The sequence below is a fragment of the Tinamus guttatus genome, unplaced genomic scaffold (genome assembly GCF_059628265.1).
Source record: "Tinamus guttatus ecotype Peru unplaced genomic scaffold, ASM5962826v1 Tinamus_guttatus_pri_ptg000652l, whole genome shotgun sequence".
NCBI classification, from domain to species: Eukaryota; Metazoa; Chordata; class Aves; order Tinamiformes; family Tinamidae; genus Tinamus; species Tinamus guttatus.
Window position 1 is genome coordinate 2,478,136 of NW_028289186.1, and position 26,705 is coordinate 2,504,840.

The window sequence follows — 26,705 nt, forward strand, 5'->3', positions numbered from 1 at the left end:
TCAATGTCTGTGCATCATTGCTTGCCATCCAATATACCTTTGGATAAAGTGTCTGTAACCTGTAATCTTTGAGAAGTTATTACTCTAAAAGTTGAGTTCATTAATGGGAGGTCAAAGACAACAGCAGGGCTTTTTGCCAAAAATTTGTACTTCAGAAAGTTAATAAATGCCTTACCCCCACATTTGGGTAGGAGGTGTCATCCCAAAGTGTTTATTTTACACGTTTATTTTCTACGATCTTCCAAACACACCGGTTAGTCCTTGTGCAAAGCTGCGGGCAGGTGTGTGCGAGCACGGAGCCCAGCTGCAGAGCGGATGCGCAAAGGCCGATCTGCAGAATTACAGAAACGTCCGTCCACTACTCAGACGTCCTGCACGAGGTTATTCGAACGCCCTGCAGAGCAACCCCTGCTTCTCTTTGTAATTCTAGGGGTGGATCTCACACTCCAGAGCCCAGGCAGCACCAGTTACTTGACATAAAAATTATAGCTGTATTTCAGGCTTAAATGAGGACTTATAGGAAGTCTTACAAACTGCAGCCTTATTCCTTTCCAGCTGGCAAGGTTACTTTTTACCTTGAGTAACTTCATTGACTTCAGTGGCACTTGTGTCTGCAGCAGCAGGGACTTGCAGTTAAGGAGCCCATGTTATAGAGAGAAACACACATGCAAGAGGCAAGGACGGGGTTTGGGAAATCTGTGCTCATCCACTGGTGAAAGGGAAGAGGGAGCAGTGACCTGGCTTTCCATTCCCTCCAACCACCCCTCCTCTGGAGCTCATCTGTGGCCGCATGGGAGCAGGAAAAACCAGCCTTTTTGTTCACACGAAAATCAGCCTTTTTGTCCATGCACGATGGCCCTGATGTATCACAGCATTCACACAAGGAGCACGTACAATATTTTGCTCTTCATCACAGCCCATGACATGCTGTGCAATATTAGCCAACTCTTAGCACGCCTATCAATACATTCAGAGCAATTAATATTTTGCCTGAAATAGATGCCTGATCTTGGCTGGAGTTATTCCAGGTCAGACAGGGGTTTCTAGCCCACAAGTGCTGAATTTAGCAGCTGCATTTCCTCTGCAAACGCACCCTTTCCCACACCTACGTTACGGACCGTCGGCCTCATTTCGGAGTTACCCACGGAGAAGCACAAAATACAGTCATTTCCACGGAGCAGCAAACACCAAGGAGGCACAGAACAGCTTCTGCCAACAGCACAACACACGCACACAAGCAAGTATGTAATGTATGGTGTATACTGCAATGCATATAGCTACTCAGCCCCCAGACTGGGTCCTTTTGCAAACACCCTATTAAAATGACAGTCTTTTCTTTCTGCCCTGTAAGTTCTGCCTTAGGACAAAGTAGAACAGAAAAAAGCAGGATAAGAGATCAGAAAAGTTAGAGCTGATTTAAAAGTACATCCACTAGTGATTGTCAGGAAAGTCACAGGCTCCGTAACTGTGTCTTTGGCAACACAGGAGACAGAATTTTGCCCTGATTTATTTCATTTTTAAATGTCAATCTTTCCAATGGTTTATTGGATTGGGCTGATGTCTTTGCTGCGTTGCTGGAGGAAGTAGGAAAGAAAAAAAGAGAGAATATGGTTGCACAGTCGAGCTTTAGAAAGGGTCAAACTTTTGAATAAAATCATCAGCAAATTTGCAATCTATGCTAGCCCAACAGACAGATTAAAGGAAAGCACCACAGTCTATAATGCGATATAGCTTTGGGGGGATTTTTGATGGGCAATAAACCCCAAAATACCCAGCTGGTTTACAGGTTCAATAATTTGGGTGCCTCATGCAAGTGGCAACATTTCCCAAATGCCTAGATTCCTCTAAAAAATAACTCTTAGACCTCCAAGTTACTCTGAGTTTTGTAAAAGGGATCTGTGCAGACAGATTTGTAAAAGAATAGAAAAAAATAGCAAGACATACCAGAATGAACAACATAGAAAATGGACAGTGTGAAAAGTACTTTTTCAGGGTGCCAAAGGAACGTGAAACTACATGTATCCAGTGAGAATGATGCACTTTTCTGACATTCATATTGGATATTCAAGCTATCCATACAGCACAGAACATAACAGAAAGGAGCTTCTTTTGGGGAAGGAAATGCTTGTATAGACTAAAGACTGATTTTAAAACACCTGTCCTAAAACCTGTCAAATAGGTTTCTCATAAAGGAGGTTTCACTGAGGCACGGCCCCACTGCCAAACGCCACTGCGTGGCTGCACTTTCACACATTACTTCCTATTAGATGAACCTCCACACCCCAGTGTGTGCTTTTAACACCCCCTGACTCAGATGCTTTCGAAAAAGCTTCTTAAGCTTCAGGAAAGCTTCCTGAACACGTTTCATCAAGTGCTCATAGCCTCAGAGCCAAAACTGCAGCAGGGAAATCCTGGGGAGATGCAACACAGCAGTTTAAGCCAAAATTCCCCAGCAGGAGCAGGATCTTAGGTCTTGCTCTGTCAGGTATAAAGATTCAATCCCTGTACTCTGTTCCCAAAACACCCTCCTGCCTCTCTGCTAACAGGTAGCTCCCACCTATGTCCAATGCGTGTCCCCTTGGGTATCAAGGCAATTGGGATTAGCCACCTCCAGGCTTCTATTTCAGTGCAGAGATGAAGCTGGGAAAAAAGGGAATTAGAACATTCAGAAAGGAAGAAGAGGTGACCAAAACTCATCCCCACGTCCCAGCAGGAGGAAGGTTTCACCTCCCTCCCTGCCAGGCTGGGACAAGTGCTCCCTTTACAAGGGAAGAGCTGCAGCTACACCAACAGAACAAGGTAGCAGCAATTGTCCTATTTATGTGGAAACAGCTTTTCAAACGAGTATGCAAGAAAAATATGGACACATCTGTCAGCAGGAATATGACTGAAATGCCCCGGAACAGACTGCAGCGATAACGTCACCACTGTGATACGAAGTGAAATAACATTGCAAGGTCTGTACACTGAACACATACAGTAGCAAGACTACCACTCCCTTGATAGAATAATATCCTAAAAATAAAATAAAATATAATTGATTTAGACTCCCTTGTCAGCAGATGAAGGCAGCCAGAGCTTTGTCTGGGCACTGGTTTGAGGCTGATCCTTTCCAAGCACACGTTGCACGTGCACTTGCAGATGCTGCATCTGCTCTCTAGAGCATCGACCGACCAGAAACAGCGTTATGGGGAAGATGCAAAGATCCTCCCCAACAGCCACTTCTTTGTTGTAGGAGAAAAAGGGGCTGTGGAGGGGGGAACAAAGGTGCTATTATGCATATGGGAAATTTGGAAGTTACATAAAATATTAGTCCTTGCATCAGCCAAAACCAAAACACATTCATTGCACTGAAGGTAGATGCCACAATTTCCCAAGACCATAACGTTGTGAGCATACACTGCCAATCACAGCCTGCAACGAGAATGGATGAGAGAAAAACAAAAGAGAACAGAAAAAGATGGCGATATCTCAATTTGCTGATATGTAACAATCCCGGGAGATTTTTTTTTCCTCGTCTTTTGTTTTTATGTGATTTTTTTGTTCTTTTCTTGTTTTCTGCAACACACAATGGCAAACCAGGAAGGCGTGACATGCAAGACAGCCGAGTTCCATCTCCGTAAGCGCTGGCCGGCCCCGAATCCCGCCGGCCGCGGCGGGCGCCCCACGCCGGCGCGGGCAGCGTCCGCCTCCCCCTCACATGATGTCCACGAAGAACTCGCAGGGGTTGCCCATGGCCTTCTGGAAGGACTGCCGGCTGCCCGTCAGCTCCGGCGGGACGGAGCTCAGTTCCCTCACGGGAGGCCCTCCCGGCGGCCCGCTCGTCCCGTACACCTTGGCGGCCGCCTTGGGGAGGCTGTAGAGCGGGGGGACGCCCGGCGGCCCGTACGAGTGGTGGCTCTGGTGGCTGCGCTCGCTGGGCGCCGCCGAGAGGTGGCTGCGGTGGCTGAGCTGGCTGAGGGGCCGCTCGCGCCGCGCGCCGCCCGCGCTGCCGCCGCTGCGCGCCGTGTGCTCCGACTCGCTGCCGCTGCCCGCCGACTTGCGCTCCTTCTCCCGCCCGAGCGCCCGCCTGCTGGTCTCGCTGGTGCTTCGGTTCGAGCCGCTGCTTTTGCTTCCTGCGGCCCGGCGGGGAAGGGATACACAGAAAGGAAAAAAGAGAAGCAGGGTTATCTCGGTTCCGCTGCTGCCTCCGCACACCGACTTGGAGCAAAAATCAACAGATCGACGTGGCCACAATGACGGTAAAAGCAGGCCTCAGCGTGCTACTGATGACGGATGGGATTTAGCGGTGACAGCCGGTAGAGAAAGCTGACAAACGTGTGCCATGCACGGGTCCACACTGACACCTCCAGAGCCTGCACAGCGGAAGCGAGAGCTGCTTCTGAAGCGCTGCCCGAAAGCCACGAGCTCCCACTGCTCCTCAGCGTGGCCTCAGCTCCCACTGCAGGAACGGAGCTGAAGGCGGCAGCACTTTGGTCTCCTGACTCACAAATAAACAAGGTTTAACCTAATTCCAGCTGTCTCCATCTTTGCTGTCCTCCCTTGGCACATGCTTTTCAAAAGGAAGCTCATCTGATCTCTCCTGTGTCATTCTTGGGCACACTTAGGGCCAGGTCATGCTGAGGTTAAATGTTGTCCTGCTGGCCTCAAAGGGGTCGAGACAGAGGCTTTGCAAAAGGAAAAACCCTCATGATTCACTGCTTAGCTGCTGGGGAATTCTTCACAAAGGTTATTGGTTGAATTGCTCTGTGATGAATCAGCAAATACAATTATCTAGAAGATTTTAAAATACGCAGGATGCTCCTAATAGCTGCAATTATATTTAAATTAATTTGGAGGAGTAAACAACTCCTATTGTCTCCAGTGCAGCCCACTGGTTACAGTGGGAGAAAATTCCTGCATTATTTGCACCTTCCTCAGCTAACACACGCTGCCCACCCTGTGGCCTTCACCCCCAGCTGTGCAATCCATCCTCAAAGTCACATCGAGGTCCAACAGGTCACTCTGCTAAAGCCATGGGATTAGATCACTGGGCACTGAGACGGGCTGAGCGCCCAGGACGATTTAAAATAAAATAAAATGAAATAAAAATACAGCTAAACATTTGGGTCACAGGAGTCTAAATGATCATGCTGTGAACTCAGTATTATTATGGAGGCGTTTGAAGCTTACCAATCCCCTAGAGTCAGCCATTCCTTTATGAATCCTTCAGTCTAATGCTTGCTCAGAACAAAACAAGGGAATAACAGTTACAAAACAAGAAACAACACAGCAGTGTAGTTTCCAAAACAAGGAAAGAGTTGAAATTCTTCAAAATTAAACACACCTGATGTCTTTCACAAAGCTTTCTTAGCTGGTAACAAAGGTTGCATGGATAAAATTCCGTACCTCTCCTATTCCAGCAGCAGTGCTCTACTGCCCATGGACCCGGCTGCCAAAGAAGCCAAATCCTTCCCCACACAATCAGCCTGCAGCTCTAAAGCTTCTGGACATCACTGTGAGCTCCCTCATGGAGGATTCATATCTCGAGATAAGGTGGGAAGTAGCAGCACTAAAATCTTACAAAAGAAGTTCCTGTTATGAAACTGTCTTGCCCAAATTTGCAACAATTTAACTGGCTGCAGTAAATGTGAAAAAGCTACACCCAAGTTACTGGATGTTGATCATAGAAGCACACAGAATTCTCACCTTTTATTTATTGGCAGCATTTTCAAAAGCAAAATTCAATTTAGAAATGTTTTGTTTAAGTGGGTGTTGCCTGGACAGTCATAAAATAGACCATTTTTACTTACTGGATTTTAAAACTGAATCATAACATGATCCTAGAGCAGAAAAGGAGGAGGTCAGGTTTTTAATCCATGCAGTGTTACCTTTTTATCCCTAACATATATTACAAAGACGACTCTCCTCCCTGTGAGCAGTATTTCAGCCCTGTAAACCATCAGCCTCACGCTTGTCTCACACAAGTGAGGAGGGTGATTCACCCTGTGTGTTTAAGTGAAAGCCAAGAGCACCTTGGTTCTAAGCCCTTTTCCATCAGCAACCAGTGACCTGATTTCCAGCTGTATCAAGTGACTGTAGCCTCCACTGATGGCAATGGCTCCATCCTCTAAAAAAAGAGGCAATGCTAATATTTATGCATCTGTTTAACAGTGCTAAGGACCGAATCATAAATGTTGGCTTGATTAGCATTATTTCAGCACTAGCTTTCCGTATGGTGCTGTTGAGCAGAAAGCTATGGAAGCCCAAGCTATCCTGGATACAACAAAGAGCTTGGAGCTGCTTCCCCACTGGTATTCCATATGGGATATAAAATATCTGTGTAAATAAACCAGTCAAAATGCCCCTGGCAGCTTCAGTACAGAGCTGAAAGGCTAACTCCATCACACAAACAGGTTGAATTAAAGGCAGGCATGCTGAACCCATGCAGGTGGCACACAAAAACCACAAGACAGGAGCACAAACAGTACGAGGGAGCTCAAGCAAATGACCAGGGATAATGGCAACCGGGGAACGAGATGCAGAATTCACCAGCCTACCTTCACTTTGCTGGCTCCCTGCACTGCCGCTGCCGTAGCTGAACCCTGGGTCTTGGTATGCAGGTGGAAAACACGGAGGGGGCAGAGGATACTGATACGGGTATCCCTGGCCTAATGGCCAGGGAGCAGCGGGGTGCGGGAGCGGGGCAAGCGTGTCCTGATCCGAGGCGCCGCTGGAACCGTTGTTAAGGGTCAGCGCAGCCATATCTGGAAAAGAAAGAAGAGGTGAGAAGAGTGTTCCTGCCTAGCAGGCGATTCCTGACCATCCATAATGTCTGAGCTAGCACTTGGTGTGTCTGTGATGGACTCAATCTCCAGAGCTCCCTCAAAATATCACACATGGGAGGGCAGGCATGCAAGCCAAAGTACCCCTGCAGGACTGTGTTTCTGTACATCAGGGAGGAATCAACCTCATTTTATAGGCTGGGAGCTGAGTGTAACTGCTACGCACAAAGGCTTAGCATCACCAAGAAATAAACCCTACCTTCTCGAGCCCCAGTGCAACGTGCAGTTGGATGAGTCCATCCTTCTTTCCTAGATGCCCTACATCTAACAGGAATTGTCAGTTGTTTGCATGGAAGTACAGAACAGCTGTGCAATCCCACAGGATGCTCTGCCGTGTGCCCCGCCAGCACAGCACAGCTTCGCCCTCGACGCGGGGAACTTACTGCCACAGAGGTCTCCAAAGACATAATAGCACTGCTCCGAGAAGGTGATTTTGTTCACAGTGTGCCTGAGGTAGCCGTGTTTTAACATGCTGCTGGCGTATTTTCTAGCCTCCCGTCGGTCTTTGAAGCCTTCCACATGCGTGTAAAGCCAGTCAACCACATCTGCTCCTAAAATAAGAGAGGGAGAGGACATTGAAGCATCCAAGTGCATTTTTTTATTATTCTTAGCTGGCAGTGCTACTGTGCTAAGCTGAACACAAATATGTAAATATCCTGCTGCAAAGATCTTAAAATGTCATTTTCACAATTCAGTGGATCAGCAGTTTATTCAGTCTGCTGTTAAACTGCAATAACTTTGCAGCAAAGCAAGAGCCTTTTAACAATTCATTCTAACACCAAGCTTTAATTAAGCAAGCATAGAATTACCTTGCACCCAGCTGAATGCTACATTTAACAATGGCACCAAATATACATTCAGAAAATTTTACTGTTAAATTGTTGAATCCTTTCTGAGTTGCACTAATGGAAATGACTTGGGATTTACAGAACAGAAACGGCAGGAAAGTCACTCTCAGGGCAGATGCTGGATCATCACTGGGTGCCAATCCTCCTCTATGCACAAAGTGGCTACAGCCACTTGATTATTAGATGTTAACACAGGTTGGGTCACAGGACAGTCTCAGATCAAAAGGTAGACTACCTGTGGTAATATGAAATATAATTTAAGTGTTTTATTAAGGTTACATAGCTGTCTGGGACTGGAATTACAAGGACTGCTGCCCTTCTGAGCTGAAGTCAGTAGTCAGAGCTACATTCCAGGCTCAAATGAGCTACTGGCTCTTCCCTGTCACAATTAGATTTCTTCACAAATACCAAGCACAGGGAATCTAGCAGGTGATAGGTAAAACAAAATTACATCTGAAGTTTTGGCAGCCTGTTCCTAAACCACCACAGGTCTCCCCCCAGCACGCCTTTGATTTGCTTACCTATTACTGCATTGGAGATGGTAATTTTTAACCACATCCTGTCCCGGATTTCAAGGCCTGAGTCTGGTAGTTGCATAACCTTGACAATAGTAGCCATGTCACTCTTCACAGTTAAGGGGGATTCTTCTAATTCTAAAAGGAAAAACGTTACATGCTTCTCTGAAATCAGCCACTCTGACCAGAGCTTCGCAGCGCATCTGGGTGAAGCAAAACTCAAGCTTTTCCAAAGGCATAAATTACAGCATTCACACCAATTCTTCAGGAATTAATTCAGAAACCAGTTTAATCGCTGAGATGCTGAGTCCCTCCACATCCTGAAACCACCAACCCACTACAGGTCAGCCCTGCACTGTTTCAGTCCACAAGGCGTTAAGATTTTCAAAAAGAAAACCCCAGGAGCTTTAATTTTTCATTTCAAATTGCCATTAGTAGCCCTTGCCCACCCAAAGGTTCAGAATACCATCTGCAAACCTCTTTGGGGCAAGGTCTTTTGGCTTGTGCTTTAATTTGGGGATTTATCATCAGGATACCCATCTGCAGAAAGAAAATGACCGTGTCTAGAATGGGTACCAATCCCCACTTGTTTTATTAACACTTGGACAGGGCCATAATTGGGGAGCATTAAAATTAGAAGATAAAGTTTCCATCATATCAAGTCGAAGGCTAGTGGATGCCCTTAAAAAGAAACAAAACAAAAACTTACCAGGCTCTCAGTGCTGCCAGTCTTAAAGGAGCCATCGTGTCATTTAACACAGCAAAAACCCTCTTTCCCCCAGCATCTTCCTTCGGGACTTAGAAAAGCTGTTCCCAAATACTTCAGCCCTCGCTGCCCTGTTCATACTTCAGTCTCCCTATGGGCAGAGCTGACTCACCAGAGACTTTCCTGATGAATTTTTATGCTCAAACCACAACAGGAGGGCCCAGTTTCACCCTGCTGAACTGAACTGCCCGCCTTTGGAGACTAGTTCCTTAAAAAAAAAAATCCTTATTTTCCATATATGGGGGAAAACGGGCACCTGATACTGACAGTTCAGGGATGAACTTGTCTGTCCATAAGGACTGTCCTTGGGACGCACCACACAGCCCCCCTTCCCTGTTCTCACCCCTACAGAAACCATTCCCTGCATGCGTGTCCTCTGTTTGCAGGGCAGACCCATCTCCAGAAGGAATTCCAGATCCTTCCCCAGCTCCATATCCCACCCACTTCCCAAAGGAACCAATTTGGCTTCGTTCCAGCAACTCCAGTTTCTGATAGAAGGTGCAAGCATGAAACAATGAAAACTGGAAATGCTTCCCTGGGTACATGCACTGCTAATACACATTGAATATCACATGCCACCTACGCGTGAAGTTTCAATACCTTAAAGTCTGAATAGACAATAAAATTTTGCTTTTGCTTTTTAAAGTTAGTTTGGTTAGTGGCAAAAAGCAATATTTTGAAAAAAAAAGAATCAGAAATTGACTTAAGTATGTGGGGAGCAATAAGTCTCATTTTCTTGGAAACCTGTGGTTTGCACAGAAAAAACAAACAGTGGCCAAATGCTCAGCAGGCTCTAGCTTGCTAGTTGCTGTCCAAATGAGATTCTCACACGCATTTAAATTGCATCCAGTTGAAGCTAAACCTGGCAGCCAGCTGAGCCTGGCAGCTGACCCTTTATACACGTATGTGAACACCTGAAGACAAGATATTTTTTTTTTCAGCAATAGCTACTACAACTCAGTCAGCCTTAGCCTGGGTAGCCCTGTGTTTGAAGGAATGCACCTGAAAAAATGAAGAACTAAAGAATAATCTCTGCTGTGTGCTGGTGATTTGTATGGCCCGAAATCTCAGTGATCCAATCACTAATGTGGATGCGACTGGGCAGATGTTTCACATGTCAGAACTTCAGTTCTGATCTAGAGGCCAGAAAGCAGAAGGAAGCTACATGGATGGAAAGCAGAGTTACTTGATCCACTTACATTCTCCTGGTCTTGCTGTATAAACAGAGTAAAGCAGAAGATATTCACAATACTTAAAATAAGAAACCTTAAAACACTAGTCTAAGAGGACTCCATTAACTCACCTCCTCCACTTTTACAGGCAGATACCATCGATCAGAGGTTGTATCTGCCTCAAGCACCAGTGATTCTAGCCCAAAGGAGGCAAATCTTGCACTGGATCATGAGAATTCAAAAAGCCCCATTCTGAATGCAGCTCTTTGGATGTAAGTGCATGTTCTCTTCCTCTCTCTTCCTCCTCCTTCCTCTTTATCCCAACTTTCCTGGCAGAAAGCTGCCCTGACAGGTGCTGTTTTGCCCCAAAGCCCTGAGGTGCTGCCTCCAGGAAGGTTTACACCATTGAACCATGGAAAAAGGGATTCAACAAATGGCAGGAGAGGTGGCAGTAAAGGTCAGGAATATCCCCCAGGTTCTTGCACTCAGAAAAGGAAACATTATACGTCACTGGCATAGAAATGAAAAGCTATCTCCAGAAACATGGTTCTGCTCCCAAAAAACTTTATTTTAAAAAGTATGATTGAGAAGATGTGTGCATTCCACATTGCTCAATCATTTTACTATATTTCAAGGCACCCGATACATAAATGTTTCAAGAGGAATGTAAACAGAGCGAGACTCTTACTGTTTGACAGTGATCAGCAGATACATTCAACTGCAGCAGTCTTTAGCACCAATAAGCTTGAAAACACATCTCAAGGGAAAACAGTCACGGCATAAGCAGTTCACTTGCTTTTTACTGTTGATATATTCCCCCTTCAGAGCTGCCACCTGCTACCTAAAGAGAAGCTGGGCTACTACACCTCTAAAAAAGACAAAACCCCTTTCAATTCAAGGGGAGGTGATAACCCCAGGAATTACCAGTTTAGGAAATCAGAGATGGTGACAGAAAAAAGGGCAGATGCTCATGTAGTCCCTCAGATGCAAAGATATCATCGAGTGAGAGTCAAAATTAGAACTGTGGCATTTCAGCCACATTTATCTGAGAAAGATTCTGTCACTAGTCATCAACACATTGGTCTTTAAAAAGATTTTTTTTTTTATCCTTTACCTCTGGAAAAACCTTACAAAAAGAAAAAATTACTCTGAACAGTCTTTCTAACTCAGACTCCAGGTCTGGCAGATACTGCCCCACACCTGCCTGGTTAAGCATGTCACTAGTTACCCGAGTTTCAGGGAATGCATCCTGAACTAGCATCTTTTCACAACTCCTCAGAACTTTAAAGCCACCTCATGATTTGTATCCCTGTATAAACATATAAAATTCCTTGCTGCAGATGAACAAATTTGATAGAGAGGCTGCCTCTCTAAGAAACTCTTCCACATGAGTATTACAAAAAAACACACAAACAAAAACACACTAATGATGTCTGAAGTTCAAAATTTTCCTGTCAAGATACTAGTATTTATACATATTTAAAAAGAATGCTGCTTTCCTTCACCAGGACTTCCCTGGGCAGTGATCTAAGGTATACATGTTCCTTGTTTATTTGCCTTGCCTTAGGGTCACATATTTCAAACTAAATGCTTATCCTATACTCCTAACAGAAAGAAAAGAAAGAGCCAAATAGAGGAAAAGCTCATATTCTTTAAACAAATAATTTCAAGATGAAGAATCATGGAAACTCAACTGTTTATATGGATGTGATTATTCTGGAGACTGCCACAGATAGACAAAATCAGGAAAAAAGGCTGAACTTGAACCTTAATTGCAGGTGGAAAGTTAAAATGTTTTTTCCCTTGTTCAATAAATTCTATAAAAAGGAATTGTACCATACAGGTAAATGTATAAGGCAGGCTATGCGGATATCAGTGTAAGGCTCCCTAACATATACTAACATACATTATTATCCAGTGGTATCTACCTGGAAAGAAACAATTCCCATCTCCAAGAAGAACCAAAATACAACCAAACAAAAACCCTGCAGTCAAATGCAAGGAAGACAACCCCACATTTATGTGGGGGGATAAATTTGGAGACCTGCCTTGCAACTTTTAGAGAAGCAAAAGCCACCTCCAGGTCCTGGCTGTGAACTATGGCAACACATCACTGCATGAGCTTCTGACCTTCAAAGCAAAGGTTTTATGCTCCCCACAAGATGCACAGATTTAAGGAAACATTCGAGAGTTCTGTGGTGGTGGTGGTGTTCATGGTGCTTGTGGCTGGGCTCGGTTTTGCGCACACCTCTGCACTGCAGGCCCCGAGCAGAAGCCGCCTGCCCTGTGCTGGCCGCAGTGTGACTTACTTTCCGAATCGGGAATTGAGCTTGTTAGTGAGGAGCTGGTAGATGTGGTGATGCTCATGGAGGGGCTCATACCGTAACGGGGGTACGCTCCCGTCATGGCTGTGGTATGAGAGATCCACGCTGCAGGGTCGATCGGCCGCACTGGTTCTGCTGCAAAGCAACCACAAAGGCAGAAACAAGCAAATGGGATCAGATTTGCAGGAAGCACAAGAGGGAATGCTTCCTGAATGCACAGTTCTGATCAAGTAATTGAGTTTAAGTTCTAAACTGAGTTTAGTAACTCTTTAGTAACACTTAGAAATACTTATCCTCTAGCCTTGCCATGGATGCAGCCATGAAACAGCTAAGAGCTCCATCCAGACCTACACAAATCAAAAGCACTCCCACAATTTCAGTGGGCACTTAAGGGTCTCAATGCCTATCTTAAGACTTTGCCTCTGAACAAAAAGCAAACGATACACCCAAACTTCAAACAGGGAAAGGAAATCTGTCAGATGTCAGAGTAGCCAAAAGTGTTTTAGACCTTGAAGGCTCTACAGGAATCCATCAAGGAGCACAGGTAAGCACTTACCCCTGGGGATGGTGAAATAACTCCTGGGTGTGGGGTCCCAGCATTTGGCTACCGTTAGGCTAATAGGTCTGGAAAGAAAGAAAAGAGGCTGGGATGAATTTCCTTGCAGAAGTTGTGAGAACCTCAGTGAACTCCCTTGAATTAACTTATTCCTATGCTGCAGTTGTTAAGGACATTTTGAGAAAGCTTTTGTTGAGCTGGTCAAGGTACATTCACAGTCTCAGGTTGTTTCAATTATTCCATCTATCAGCAGCACTACTGCTGCAAACCTGAACGATCAGCTCTGGAGACTTTAAAGCTCTGACTAGATAAACAAATAGTGCCAACAAAACCAGGCAACTCCTAGTTTGTGTTGCTTTTAGCTGGTAAACTGGAACCAGCCTGATCTATTCATCACTTACACTGAGAAGTTCAGAGCTGAGATCAGCAGCTACACTTGATTGCTTATTCAGACCAAAATGTTGGTTCTTCTGACATTTGCTCAACAGTAATAACTGCACAAGGAGGATAAGCAGCAAAAGAGGTTTTGAGAAGCTCACCCAGGCTTGGAGACTATTTCCCGTAAGACTCGTACTGCATCATCATTGCTCATGTTCTCAAAATTGACGTCATTCACCTGAAATGTTGCAAGATACAGAGGTCAGGCTTTGCAACAGGAGAGGTAAAGACATTTTACTTGTTTGTTTCCAAATGTATTTGCCTTATAAGTGTTTCCATTCTTCTGAGCAGCTGCAGAAATGTTTTGTTTCCCAGAGCACAAACTATCCAGCAACGAGTTGGCAAAGAGTTATAGTTCCACGTAACACATTCCTCCCACTACAGGTGAACTCTGGCAACTGATTGTTACGTCCCTGAATCTGGTGGGATGGTTGAGCTGAAGCCACTAACGCACGAGCCAGCAGCACGGATTTTTGGACATGACCAACCTGCAGAAGCATGTCTCCTGGTTCAATTCGTCCATCTGCTGCCACAGCCCCTCCTTTCATAATAGAGCCAATGTATATGCCACCATCGCCCCGGTCATTGCTCTGTCCTACAATGCTGATCCCCAGGAAGTTATACTTTTCTATACAGATAGAAAGTGGAGGGTGGGAAACAAACAAACAAACAAGGTGATTGGAATGATAGTGAAAAGCTACCGCTACGTCAGTCCTCAAAAGCAGTACACGGCTTTCTGGCAGCACATCACCTGGGCCATGCTTGACTTATTACAATTACCCGTTTACCCTTTTGCTCTGTGTCTGGCCTGGCATGTTTACTGCAGCAAGGAAGAATTGCTAAGCACTGTTTTTTCATACCAGACACTGAAAAGTTGAATTAAAAAAAAAAGGCAAGAGCAATGACATTGAAAAGACGTGTCTACACCTAGAAATTAAGCACATAATCAGCATTAGGCAATGTTTGTTTTTCCACACCTTAAAGGCAGAAAGAATTTGGTGTTACTGAAAAACACTGGATTGACAGTCCATTATCCAGACATTTCCATCTGGCTAAACAAAGAAATGTATGAGCAGCAAAACCGCAAGCTTCGGTGTCCTTTTTGTTCCTTACAATAATTCTGACCCATTACCATTCCTAGGAAGGGCAAAATTCCATTTCCCAGGTTCAGAGATCCAGCTCCTTTTCTGGGCTTACCAAGAATTACACTTATCTATTTGTGCAGCTGACTCACAACTACCTTGTGCTGGACCAAATGTGGGCAACTGATTGCGAGCAGAACAACAACTCTCAGCTGTGATACCCTTCAGTTCAAACTGCAGTTATTTCACATTAAGGGAACTTTCAGCTGGGTTCGCAGGCTGCTGCACCATGACAAAAATACATTTGGATCACTTAAAATTCATCATAAAAAAAAAATTGCTCATTTCTTACCCATGTTGAGCGTGACAGTGATGATATTCAGGGACATAGTAGAATCAGTGATGCTGCTGAACGAGGATGACTGCAAAACACAACAGAGAATTCTCCAGGTTTTAAATAGCTCCAAGACAGACAATAAAAGCAATCACTGAAGACAATTTTATCAGGAACTGATTAATTGTTTCTGTTTGGAAGGTATACAGACAAAACAGTGGCCTCCTGCAGATACTATTCTTCGTTTAGAACCTGTGAGGAAATGGGCACGTTCTCCAAAAGCTGCTCTGTAAAACACACACAGCCAGTTCTCAGCCGCATCACTCCTGCTTCCTGGCTACGCGCCATGCAGACACACTGAGGTATTAGGGTGCCCCGTGCAGTGGGAGAGCAACTCCAGAGAACCCTGGAGCCAAGGGAGTCTTTCCAGGGAATTCTCCAGGACGCGGGATCTTCCCAGCTTCCCCCCGGCCTCACCCTGTCCATCTGCCGCATCCTCTGTTTCCTCCGCCGGCGTTTGTGCTTCCGAATGAGCCGCGACGAAGTGCTCTGCTCCGTGGAGCTGCTCAACCTGGGGGAAATTCGGAGCAAATTTCAGCTCTGGGAAGCTGAGTCATTTGCCATTCCCTGCGCCCTTCCAAAGAACGCTGGTTGTCACAGACAAAGATCATCAGCATCTTGGTTTAGTGCCCCAGTGCTCCCAGGTAACTCATCCTCCAGCACCTAAGGGTGAACCAGCGCCTCAAACAGTCTCTCACATTAATTCAGAGAGTTCACCATCAACAGACATTGCAGAAACATTTTTGTGTGTCTAAACACTGGCTTTTTCATAGATAAACAGTAGAAGATGGTGTTGAAAAAATGTGAGCAAAGAAAGAATACAAAAAGCATAACTATATTACACTGCAGAAACCGCAAATGAAGGGCTCAACTTAGGGGTTTTATCCCTTCTTGTAAGCAGCTGGGCTGCAATTTTAGTTGTGTTAATAAACCCATGTTCATTGCAGCTTGCTCTGGCAAGACTCCTACTCCATGTAAGAGAGTATTTGTAAACAACAGGTCCCAAATACAGCATAAAGATGAAGAAACAGAAATCAGGAATTGTAAGCAGCAATTTCTTGCATTACCTACTGGCCAAAGCCCTGCCTGTATTTTTAACAGAAAGGCTAATAAACACCACGGGAAAGATTAAAAAAAAAAAAAAGAAAAATCTGCATTCCTCAAAGGAAAGTAATAAAATATTTGTTAAAGGAAAGCCATCTGTATACTTTAAAAAGAAGCACTGTCAATTCTAAAGGGAGGAATGAATGCAGCTGATATTTTCACAGTGAATTATTTCAGTTACTTCAGAGCAAGAATACTAATTGTTGGTTGCTGACAATAACTCTACAGCCACAGGTTCCCAAATTCTAGATATTTATTTGCTTAAGAAAAGTCAGGCAGAAGCAACAGTTATTGAAAAACTTACGGGGAGCATCTTACATCAATCTATAATCAAAATATCACCTATCACCTGCAAAAGCCACTAACATTCCATTATATCAGAACTTGAAGACAAAGGAGTTACAAACTTTTGTCTCTTTTCCTGCATCCTCCCCAAAAATAAAGATTAATCAAAACAGCAACAACAACTCTGTTTCCTGAGCTTCCAAAGTCAATAAAACTGCCTTGGTACTTTGAGAACTTCCGACTCGGATCCGCTTGTACTACAGAAACGATGCCTTGTGCCACACACAGAAAAGCAGCCAAATGCATTTTGCTAAACTTCAAACCTCTCCAAAAGCGCCGCAAGCCCCACAGCCTCCTCACCTCGGATGCAGGAATATTCCTCACTCCTGCCTTGTCTCTCCGTGTCCTCCCGCGGCTCCTCGCGGCAAGGAGCAAACCCAGCCCTCGCAGCCCTTGGAGGCCCCGCTCTCCGGCAGAGCAGGGCTGCTGTTCCCGGGCGGCTGCGCCGGCCTCCTAGGAAAACCCTTCCCTGGCAGCACCGCGCGCGTGCCGGGGAGCAGAGCATTCCTCGGAGCATTCCAGCGCGGCCGTCCTGCCGAGCTGGTCCGACAGCTACGCCGGTGCCAGCAGCTCCTGCCCTCGGAAGGAAACGGCCTCCACAGCAGTTTTTAAGAGTCTCTTTCTTCTCAGGTCGGGCACAGGAAGTTTTACTTTATTCACAGATGGATATTTGCTGGGTTTAGTGCTGTGCTTCTATGTGTGCATGCTCTAAGTGTCTCCTACTGCATATCTTGCTGCCATGGAAATAATTCATTTATTCAAACAAAATCACCTGCAGATTTATTTTTTTTCTGTTTTTTTTTGGGGGGGTGGGGGAAAAAGGAGGACTGGAAGCTCCAAAGGCTTTAAGAAAGTACCACAGGTTAAGCACTGATGCTGCATGTGACTATCCAAGGGAACTACAAAGCATCTTAAGGATTAGTTTTCTGTATCTTCAGGTGTCAGCAACTTTGCTGGAACTGCCCAATAGGTTCTCACAGCTAAAGCCAGGACAAAATCTTCAGTGTTACTAGAGTTACCCTTTCAACCCTTTGGAAAGGCTCAGCATTTCAACAGCATCAGAAGGACCAGGTGTTCTTCAACAGGTATTTAAGCTGTGACTAACCTTCAGATCACAAATACATCCCCTGAACTCAATTAACTATTCACCTGTTTGTAAACATGGCAAACATGGAAGCGTCATCTTCGTGAGCTGCTGTTCTCTGCTGTTTCTCATCTATGTAAAATATCAAAATGCTCTGTTGATACCCTGTGTTAGCTACAGGCCTCTCTGAGCCACCACAGACCTGTAGGAGGTTTTGGTATCCCGTCTGGATGCATGGGATGTTGTAACAGCTCTAGAAGCAATGCTTACAGAATGCTGCCACTGAAGCCAGGAAGAGAAAAACCATCAGTTTTGACTGGTTTTGCACCTCTAAATATACTTTTCTTTCAAATCTGAGGAATTCATCAGCTTAGAAACTTTTTAAGGAATAACTAAAATATTTTGAGAGATTAACAAGGATGCCTTGATATGGAAGACTTTGTTACTAACAGCAAGGAATAATTCAACACATTCTTTCTGGTTGCATGAAAAGAATAATTAAAAAGTTATATACCTGCCTTTGTAAAACATTAACTTTTTAATTCCTCTACTCATCGGCCTAGGATAGCGTGCAATTCCACAGGAATTCCCTGATTCCAGGGATCAGTATTTAACGACTGCAGCACTGTGAAACACCTACCTGCTCGTGTTGTCGTCATCGTCCGAGTCGATGAAGCTGCTGGACTCCAGCTCGCTGCTCATCATGGTGGAAGAGCTGTCGTACCCAGGCGGGTGCTCACGGTGTCTGTCCAGTTTGGGGTGGCCGTTTATCCGAGGGGCTGCAAGAAGAAATGCCTTGCTATTATTCAAACAAATTTCTACAGGGTACAGTCAAAACACGAACTGCAGTTAATTATTTCTGCAAGGAAAAATGGATTTACTGCTATTTCATAATGGCAAGGGATGCACACCACAGAAGCTCTCAGCTGCCTCTTCCGAAACTCAAGTTAGTTTCAGTTGTAATAGTAAAGATCCATCCACATAATCAAAAGGCCCAGGCTCTGGCCACATTAAGCTAGCAAGAAAGGGGGGAAAACACACAGGAATGGAAAAGACAACATGCTCTTAAGACAGGCAGGCAGACATGGAGACAACAGCGTATTTTTAGTTCTTTAACAAGCAGCCTTAGGGCCTAATATTGCAATACACTAAGAGTGCAGGTAAGTACCCTATCAAGAACGAAGGGCATTCAGCAATGTCAGATGCAATTCAGCACTTTAAAGGTCAAGCCTCTAATGAAAGGAAATAGCAAGTGGAAATAGCTTAATATACAAGTAATCAACTAGCAAAGAGACAGGGACTACTTTTAAGATGGTCTCTAGTAAACAATTCTGCAATGGCATCATATGTTCTGAAGTAGCTTTAACACAGTTTCCTGAAGCTCTCAGTCTTGAACCTTAAAATAAGAGCACTCAGGAACTGCAGCACACAGGAGATCAGGTCAACAGCTTCCTTGAACAGGGAAGCTTTGCCGAGTTGCCCTTTTCAACCTAATGATTTATTACAGTAGCCCCATGGGATCAGAATGGAAAATAGATTCAGAAAACACATCAAAAAAACACAGGAGTCAAGCAACCTAGGAAGAATTTCAGCATTTCCCTTCTGTTCTTCTGAAATGCATCACTGAGTACCAGGAAAAGGGAAAGACAAGTGAAACCAAAAAATCTGCCCTTTAAAGCTTCCCTCTTATCAAGTTCACACAGGCACATCTAAAAATCTAACGTTAAAACCAAATCCCCTTTTACCATTCTTGCAGTAATAACCTTTGTGCCCATACTAGCAGCCCGGCGCTTTGGGCGTCCCGAAGGAACGCGCAGGCAGCACCAGGCCAGGGCAGCTCACTGCTCCACCCGCTGCTTGAGTCATTTTCCTTCACTTTGAGCCACTGACAATTTGGAAGCGTTAAATAAACAAAAAGACACCTGCTTCCAAAAAGCACTATATATGTGACTTTTGGTTTTCTCACTGGAGGCAAATAGTGGGTGGGACTGAGTAAACTCTGTGCTGGCATCTCTCGGCTCAAGTATTCCAGATTCAGAGTCATTTTAGACTCAATGGGTGGCATCTATTAATTCTTAATTAAGCCTGGAAATTCTTGTCTGGCAATAAAGGAAAAGCCAAGCTTACTTTGATGTATTGACTAGAAACAAGAACTGAAGCTTATGCATGTACCATAGTTCTACCAGCATAAAACCTTGCTGCTCATCTAAACCTAGTGAAATCAGAAACTATTTCAGAGGATCTGGGCTCAGACCTTATACTGTTAAAATATAAGACTCTCAGACTGTCTACATTGCAAACTAACACATCCAACAGATAATGTGACCTACCTTTAAATGAGCAAACTTGAATAATAGGGGCAGTCTAGCCATGACAGCATGGAGCTTACCGTCAGCTAAATTATCACTCCTCTCCAGGCTGAGCATCCTCTAAAGCTACAGAAATGTCTTTAGATCATTAGACAGAATCTCCCTGCTACTTCACTACAGGCTGCCCAGATCTCTAGAAACTCCCAAGCTTCAAAGTTTTTCAAAGCAATTATCAAGTTTTTTCCATTAAAATACGGAGCACACTTCAGTAGTATTCCTACAAAAGCACTTCTGGGTCTGAAAGATGAGAAGAAAGATTGTTTTTTATTGTGAACGAAGCAGGGGAAGGAACTCACCATCTTCGTGCCCTTCTCTAGCCCTGCGCCGATGTCTGTCTCGCCGGTGACTGACGACGGACTCGGTTCCCGTCTCGTTGTCCAAGCCATCCCGGCTGCTGGCAGCATTTGGGCTGTAGGAGGACAAATAGGAAGAAACAGTAGAGTCACTTTTGATAAAAAGCAGTTGCATTTGCAGCAGCAGCATCATTACACCAAAAATGCTACCATGAGACATCAGCATGAAGTTTTTATGGAGAAAAATTTACTGATGGGCCAAGAAAATGATTTTTTTTTAAACAGATCTCTCACGCAACAAAGTCAGCTTTTGCAATTGCCATTCGATTTGCCTTTTCTACAACATTCCAAAGATGTTTACCTGGCAGTCTGACAGCAAGGGCAGAAGCCACAACTGCAGCCACTTTCCATACAAAGCTGTGACCTTGAAGGCTCAACTCCCGCAAGTCACAGCAAGGCTCAGAATAATTAAGTGCACGTCTGCAGGACAGATCCCAGGACCTCCTTGCACGCTCTCCAGTGCTCGGAAGTCACGTAGCTACATCCGTGCAGCACAGGAGCGAGAAAAGCCTCTCAGAGCTGGAACAGGACACAGCTCAATCGAATGGACTGGGCTGAAAGTGGCCTCCAGCTCCTGAAAATGCAGCTGAGCGTGGTCTGACACAGGCTAATGCTGCTCTGTGAAAGATGTCCCTTTGCAGGGACATCGTACTCGCACTGCTCATGCTCTTCCTCTGTGACCCACAAATTCCACGCGTTAGAAAAAATAATCATTAAAAACTTCATTACTTGAATGAATGAAATGCACTGGCATGTCTCTATATAAATTAGGAAATAGAGGTCCCTGTTTGAGCAAACATTTGAGCACACTAAGTCCCAATGACATTATCCAAATAAAAGCCAGTTGTTAAGTGCTGTCCCAAGCCCGTTGGCCTGTCTTGTTTCAGCCCTGCTCAGATGTGACCGTTTCCTAACGCAGCGGCTCTGTCCTTGGCTGAACACAAATGTGGGAACTGGGAGCCAAACACCGAGGCCTGGAAGACACCAAGACATCTCAGCAGCACCATCTAGTGACTCCACTGCCACCATCCGTCACCAAACGGGTCACCAGAATAGACGGGCAGGCAAAGGGGTTCGGAAGGAACCTCCCCATTTTCTGAGCGTGGATGTTCTCAATGCCCAGCTTACCAGCAAAGCCAAGTGCTGGTGCAGGAGGCCCAAGATGAGCAGCAGAAGCCTCATCAGTGAGAGAGAGGAAAAGCAAAAGGCTTTACTCAAGAAAACACACTGTCCACAGCCAAACTGCTACCTGGAAGCAAGGCTTTCCTCTGTCAAGCACTTCATTCCTCTAGCTGAGGCTGCCTACTACTCTGTGTGCTCCATCCACTTCTTGTGGTCTTTCCAGGCCAGTAACATTTCTGTATGAGCAATTACACAACATTCTAGCTCAGCTGGGGCTTCTCATACAAATAAGACCCCAATTATCTTAGCACAATCATTTGCAAAGAAAAGAGACAGGAGATGACAGGTCTGTGGTCATTTCTGTGGCATTAAAAAGAAGGAAAATCTCAGTGGTCTAGGAGTAAAGAAGGTAACTCACATTGGGAGGGGAGGACGGGCTATGGGATTACAGTGACACTGAGGTTAGGGCTGTGCAAGTCACAGGGTTGCCCTAATGATGTCCTAGAAAATACAAGTCACGGGGCCATGAGGCAGAAGAGCTGCTGGAGAGGGAGTTGCAGAACCAGCCCGTGCATCTCCCAGGACACGGCCTCGACACGGGCGCCCGCGGGCCGGCCCTGCGGCCAGCGCAGAGCCGGGCTCCATCGCACGAGGGCAGCAAAGCCCTGGCGAGAAACACGGGTCAGCACCAGCATTCCCAGGATTTCTTGTCCCTTCCAACAGGCATTTAGCTGCAAAAGACTCACCCAGAGCATAGAGGGCTCTTCCAGGCCTCAGGCACTCCCTCGTGGGATAAGCAGAAGAAACTCTGTAAATTAGACTATGCAAGAGCCGCTGGAAGCTCGTTTAGCTAAGGAAGTCACACTGCTTACACCTTGGGGCAGCCAGGCAGGATTATTGTATTGATATTGTTGTTTTGTAATGGTAACAATAAACAGCTAGTTTGCAGCACTAGAGAGAAATACAGGGAAGAGGCAGACCAGAAATGCATATTTTGGTTTAAAGAAAAAAAAAAAAAAAAAAAGGACTTTCTCTTACTGGAATGAGGGGGGCCGGGAGTCTCCGATGCCGCCCGTTCTCTCGAGGGGAGGCGGGAGGTCCGTGTGGCTCTCGGTGCACTGGGAACCTGTGTCAGAGTGAGAGCTTTCAGCCAGGACCAGCTGTCAACAGAAAGGACAGGGAATTAGGACACGTCGGTGCAGCGTCTCCACCTCGACACAGGCCCTGCTTTTCTGCATACCCTGGGAAACCTAAAGGAACTCGAGGGAGAAGCAGTGCTTGGTGGCTCGTTGGAGGATTCCTGTTAATCCTTCAAAAAAGCCCATTGCATTCAATCCTACCATGAAATACCACCAGCTCGGATACCCACAGAGTTCCTGAGAGCACCACAGAGTTTTCTTCTTCTCAGAACCACCACACTGGGCTGGAATGTAGTGTAAAATCCACCAGGAGAAGATGCCCTGAAATCATTTTGTGTTATACACTAGAAATCAACAGCAATCTGTTTATTTGTGTTTTAATTCACCATCACATTAGGCCAATTCTTTCCATGTTTCCAGTTTCCTCTGCGTGCTGTCCCTGGATTATGTAGAAAAAATTAGGAAAGCATTTTAAACTTTGACACACACAAAAAGACAACGGATATTCTTCCTTGCAAGCTGTTTTTCCAAAAGGCCCAGCCAGAACCACTCACATGAAGCAGTCCCGTGTCCGTGGGACAGATGTGCACACCCGATATTGCTTATGGAGGAGCTTTTGCTCATTTAAAACCAGGTATCTCCTCAAGATTTTCACAAGTACTTAGTGATTTACAAATGCTTGCCCTATATGCCTAGAAGAGGCAAGTGCTCAAATAGATGCATGGCTGGCACTCTGAAGTCTAATGTCCTACAGGAATCTCAAATTTTTCACCCTCCTGCCTCTTCTCCCCCTCCCAAAACCAGATTCCATCTCCAGCCCTAAGTCCCACAGCCTCATACTGGCACAAACACTTCTGTCCATGTCAGCATACAAAGTTTGGGTTGGGTTTTCTTTTATTATTTCTGTTTTTAAACAGACTTTTGATGTTCCTTCTTATTCTGCAAGTTCTAACAACCTTTTCTTCACGCATACGACTAACTGCACAGCAGTCGAGCTGAAGCAAGAGCTGGAACGTAACTTAGATCCATATTCCAAGACAAACAAAGTTTGTTTGTGGCTTAGCTCACAAATGGGGAAGGTCACACTTTCCCATCGAGTGCATCTGACAAATTGTGTTATGGTTCTTATTAGAACACTAATGAAAGGCAAAACGCACCAAAATGCACTCACCAGGACTCCAGCTGTGCCCCACAGAACTGGGCAAGGATTTTGACACAGCTAAAAGGATCGGTTTTCCTAGCAGCACAATCACAAGCGACATCCCTTCTTTTAGGAAAGCAGGGAATCTTGCAGACAGTCATCTTCAGTCGAAGTCAGCAAGGTGAGAATTGCTAAACTACTAAACTTTTCTTGGATAGCATAATGCTGGATTGCTCGTTGTCCTGTCAAAAGTGAAATCTGCTTCTGTGGGAATATACCCAGAGCTGGTTTATTCAGGGTTTCAAGCTGGCAGGGGAAATATAACCATGACATCAGGTCAGGGGGATCACCTGGTGGTTGAGGTGCCCAAGAGAACTGAAAGGCTGCAGAAAACCCTGTTCATCAGCTGCCCTGGAGCACAGACCGGCTACAGGATTGTGTCAGTGAACGTGAGGGAAAAGGGAAGGAGAACACAACGTCCAGAGCAAAGCCAGGCAGCTGAAAACAGCTCATGATGGCCTGTGCTGATACTCAGTATCTGGAGCCAGGACATTTGTATGGAGTTTTGGGACTTAATGGCCAAAGCTAAAGCAATGAGAGGAAGTTGGCACCCCATGTCTGCTCCTGCCTGCAGCAAAATTAAAATACGGTGCTAATGAAAAGGGAAAATCTGTGTAAACAATAGGCTTGATCCTTGGCTAGTGCAATAATCAGAGCAGCTTTATCAAGTCAGAGATTGTTATCAGCCTTCAGGTATGAGCCACTGAGCTGGCCCAGACGTTCACAGTGACCTTGCTCCAGAACAAACCACGTAAAGACGGTTCCAACAACAAACCTCAACAGGATGGCACGGGACAGTGACAACATCAATCACAGGAATGAACAACCCTCCTTTTCCTGAGACCAGGTAATCAAATTCAGGAGGCAACAACGAGGCCCGAATCCAGGGCATTTGCCTGGTACCTGCAGTTTGGGAGAAGGAGGAGCTGGGGATTGGTGGTGTCACAGACCTCAGAAAATCACATGAAAATCAGGTTTGCTTCATATTTATCTCATATGTAGAGATCTCATTTCCTATCAATGTGTATGTCAGTTTGTCAGCTCTACTTCCATTCTTTCCTATGTAAAATAGGCAGGAAATAGAGTGTGTTTGTGTAAGTACAGTTACAATAGTAAGTACCAAATGAAGTATTTGCCAAATAATTAATGGTGATGTCTATGTTGTTGAAAATCCTAAAGGCAAATCAAGCTGCACCCCACAGACACTCTGTGAATCGCATGAGCAGAAGCCCTCTGTCCTCAAATTACTTGGTCTTTAAAATAAATAAACCAAACAAAAGCACAAAATGTCAGATGCAGATGAGAAGAGCAAGCAGCACACAGCAGGGATGGGACGAGCTCCAAACAGCTAATTAGGAGCACGATCCCCATTCAGTGTTAGCCTAACTGCACTGAGTTCCCAGGGCACTCGGTGCTCACAGAGCCTCCCTTAAACGCTTTCTCCGGTGGAAACATGTTCTGCATATGACACCGAGATCAAAGTTCCTGCCTATGACAAATATAAAGACTCAGCTGTTCCTAAAAGAGATGAAACTCTCCGCTTTCCAAACGCCAGTCACCTTGGGAGCATCAAAGCAGTCACTGCAGCAGCTGAGGGAGCGGGGAGGGAGTGCAGAGCCCGGCTCTAGTGCGGAAGCTGCGCGGGGAACGCGCACATCCCCGCTGCAGCAACGCACAGGGAGAAGGACAATCATCACAGATGGGTTGGTGACAGAATCCAAGCTGTCTGCTACCAGCTGATGCATATTTTATAGCAGCAAGAGAGACAAAGGCGGCTCAGGCCCATCACGTGGGAAGCCAACAAGAACAGGACCCTGCCTAAATGTAAAGAGCAACGCTGCTAGCCCCGGAGTTTATGGATGCAATTATCTATCCCAGCTCCAGTGAATAGGGTATTAGAGGATTCCAAACTGTGGACAATTAATTTACAGTAAGATTTACATAAAACTCCTACAATAATTAGTAGCAAGGAGAAGCAGATAAGCATGACAATTTTATGGGTGTTAGTGCAAAAAATAAAGTGATTTGCAGTTGGTGATGTAGGTCAGGCACAGATGCCCCAGCTGATTGCTCAGAACGATGAACAGGAGCTTTTGTCCGATTCATCTGTAAAAAAGTGCTTTAAATCATCTGTACTATAACCCAGTATAGAGCATCTGTGCTATAAACTGAACTCACGTGCATGGGATACACATAAAAATTTGAAAAGAAGCTGATGGATGGGAAGGAAGGAAAGAGGGAATCTGTCTTCTGGAGAAACATATACATTCCTATTGCCTGCACAATCTGTGCTCACCAACTCTTGTCCAGCTACTCGTGTCACAGCTGAAATAAATGGGGTTTTAATGCACTATGGCACTGGCTGCTGGGCACAGGCTTCCAGCTCTTGCTGATGACAAGCTGGCTGCTACCTTCACCTTCTGTTGCAGAAGGCATTTTTAACAAGGATCAAGGACTTGCCTATTACTGTTCTCAACAAAAGGTAAATGGGTAAACATTTGCATGTTATGAAATAAGATGTTGCAGACAGAATGGAAAACTGTGGTTTTGCTTCCCTGTAAACTGGGATGCAACATGTAAAGGCATTTCCAACAATCAGAAACCAACTCCCTTGCCAAGTCGTCAATAAATCAATATGTACATAGAGATGCATGAACCAACATACCCAGGACACCACTCTTCCATTGAAGCACGGTAGCTTTGCATTGTCGTCTGAGATTTCTTCCTTTACCACCCTGAAAAATAATAATAATAGGAAGAAAAATCAAGCATTTGAAATAACATCAGATCAGGAGGGACAAGAATTTTCTTGAATGGACCAGGAAAAAAAAAGTACATATTTTGACTAATCGTTAACACTCTCCACCTCATTGTACTCCAAAAAATCCTGATGTGTAAGATAGCATGTTCTTTAGTTCAACCTACAAATCCACCTACCAGGCAAAAGGAAAGGCAAAAGGAGAAGAGCAGGGGACTAACTCATGCAAGGTTACACAGCAGAGCAGTCACAGCTCATGAAAAAGACCCCGAGCTCTTGAACCTCCCCCAGATCTATCGCACATGGTCAGC

The 26,705-nt window shown here is 45.1% G+C and overlaps 1 protein-coding gene across 5 annotated transcripts in view; it reads right to left on the reverse strand.

The window, feature by feature from the left end:
* Positions 1-3,696: 3,696 nt before the first annotated feature.
* DVL1 (dishevelled segment polarity protein 1) overlaps positions 3,697-26,705 on the reverse strand; it is a 39,182-nt gene continuing 16,173 nt past the window's right edge. The window contains exons 2-16 of one of the 5 annotated variants that reach the window (XM_088536175.1): positions 26,302-26,371; positions 22,335-22,456; positions 20,118-20,230; positions 18,093-18,231; positions 15,337-15,430; positions 14,878-14,947; positions 13,932-14,071; positions 13,545-13,621; positions 13,006-13,073; positions 12,435-12,584; positions 8,194-8,325; positions 7,208-7,375; positions 6,540-6,746; positions 5,173-5,219; positions 3,991-4,115 (exon numbers count right to left, since the gene is read on the reverse strand). In XM_088536175.1, coding sequence (XP_088392301.1) covers positions 5,209-5,219; positions 6,540-6,746; positions 7,208-7,375; positions 8,194-8,325; positions 12,435-12,584; positions 13,006-13,073; positions 13,545-13,621; positions 13,932-14,071; positions 14,878-14,947; positions 15,337-15,430; positions 18,093-18,231; positions 20,118-20,230; positions 22,335-22,456; positions 26,302-26,371 — 1,561 coding nt within the window. In that variant the 3' untranslated portion in view covers positions 3,991-4,115; positions 5,173-5,208. Of the gene's footprint in view, positions 4,116-5,172; positions 5,220-6,539; positions 6,747-7,207; positions 7,376-8,193; positions 8,326-12,434; positions 12,585-13,005; positions 13,074-13,544; positions 13,622-13,931; positions 14,072-14,877; positions 14,948-15,336; positions 15,431-18,092; positions 18,232-20,117; positions 20,231-22,334; positions 22,457-26,301; positions 26,372-26,705 lie in introns of all 5 variants that reach the window. The other 4 variants (XM_088536172.1, XM_088536171.1, XM_088536174.1 and 1 more) reach the window with 4 other exon arrangements.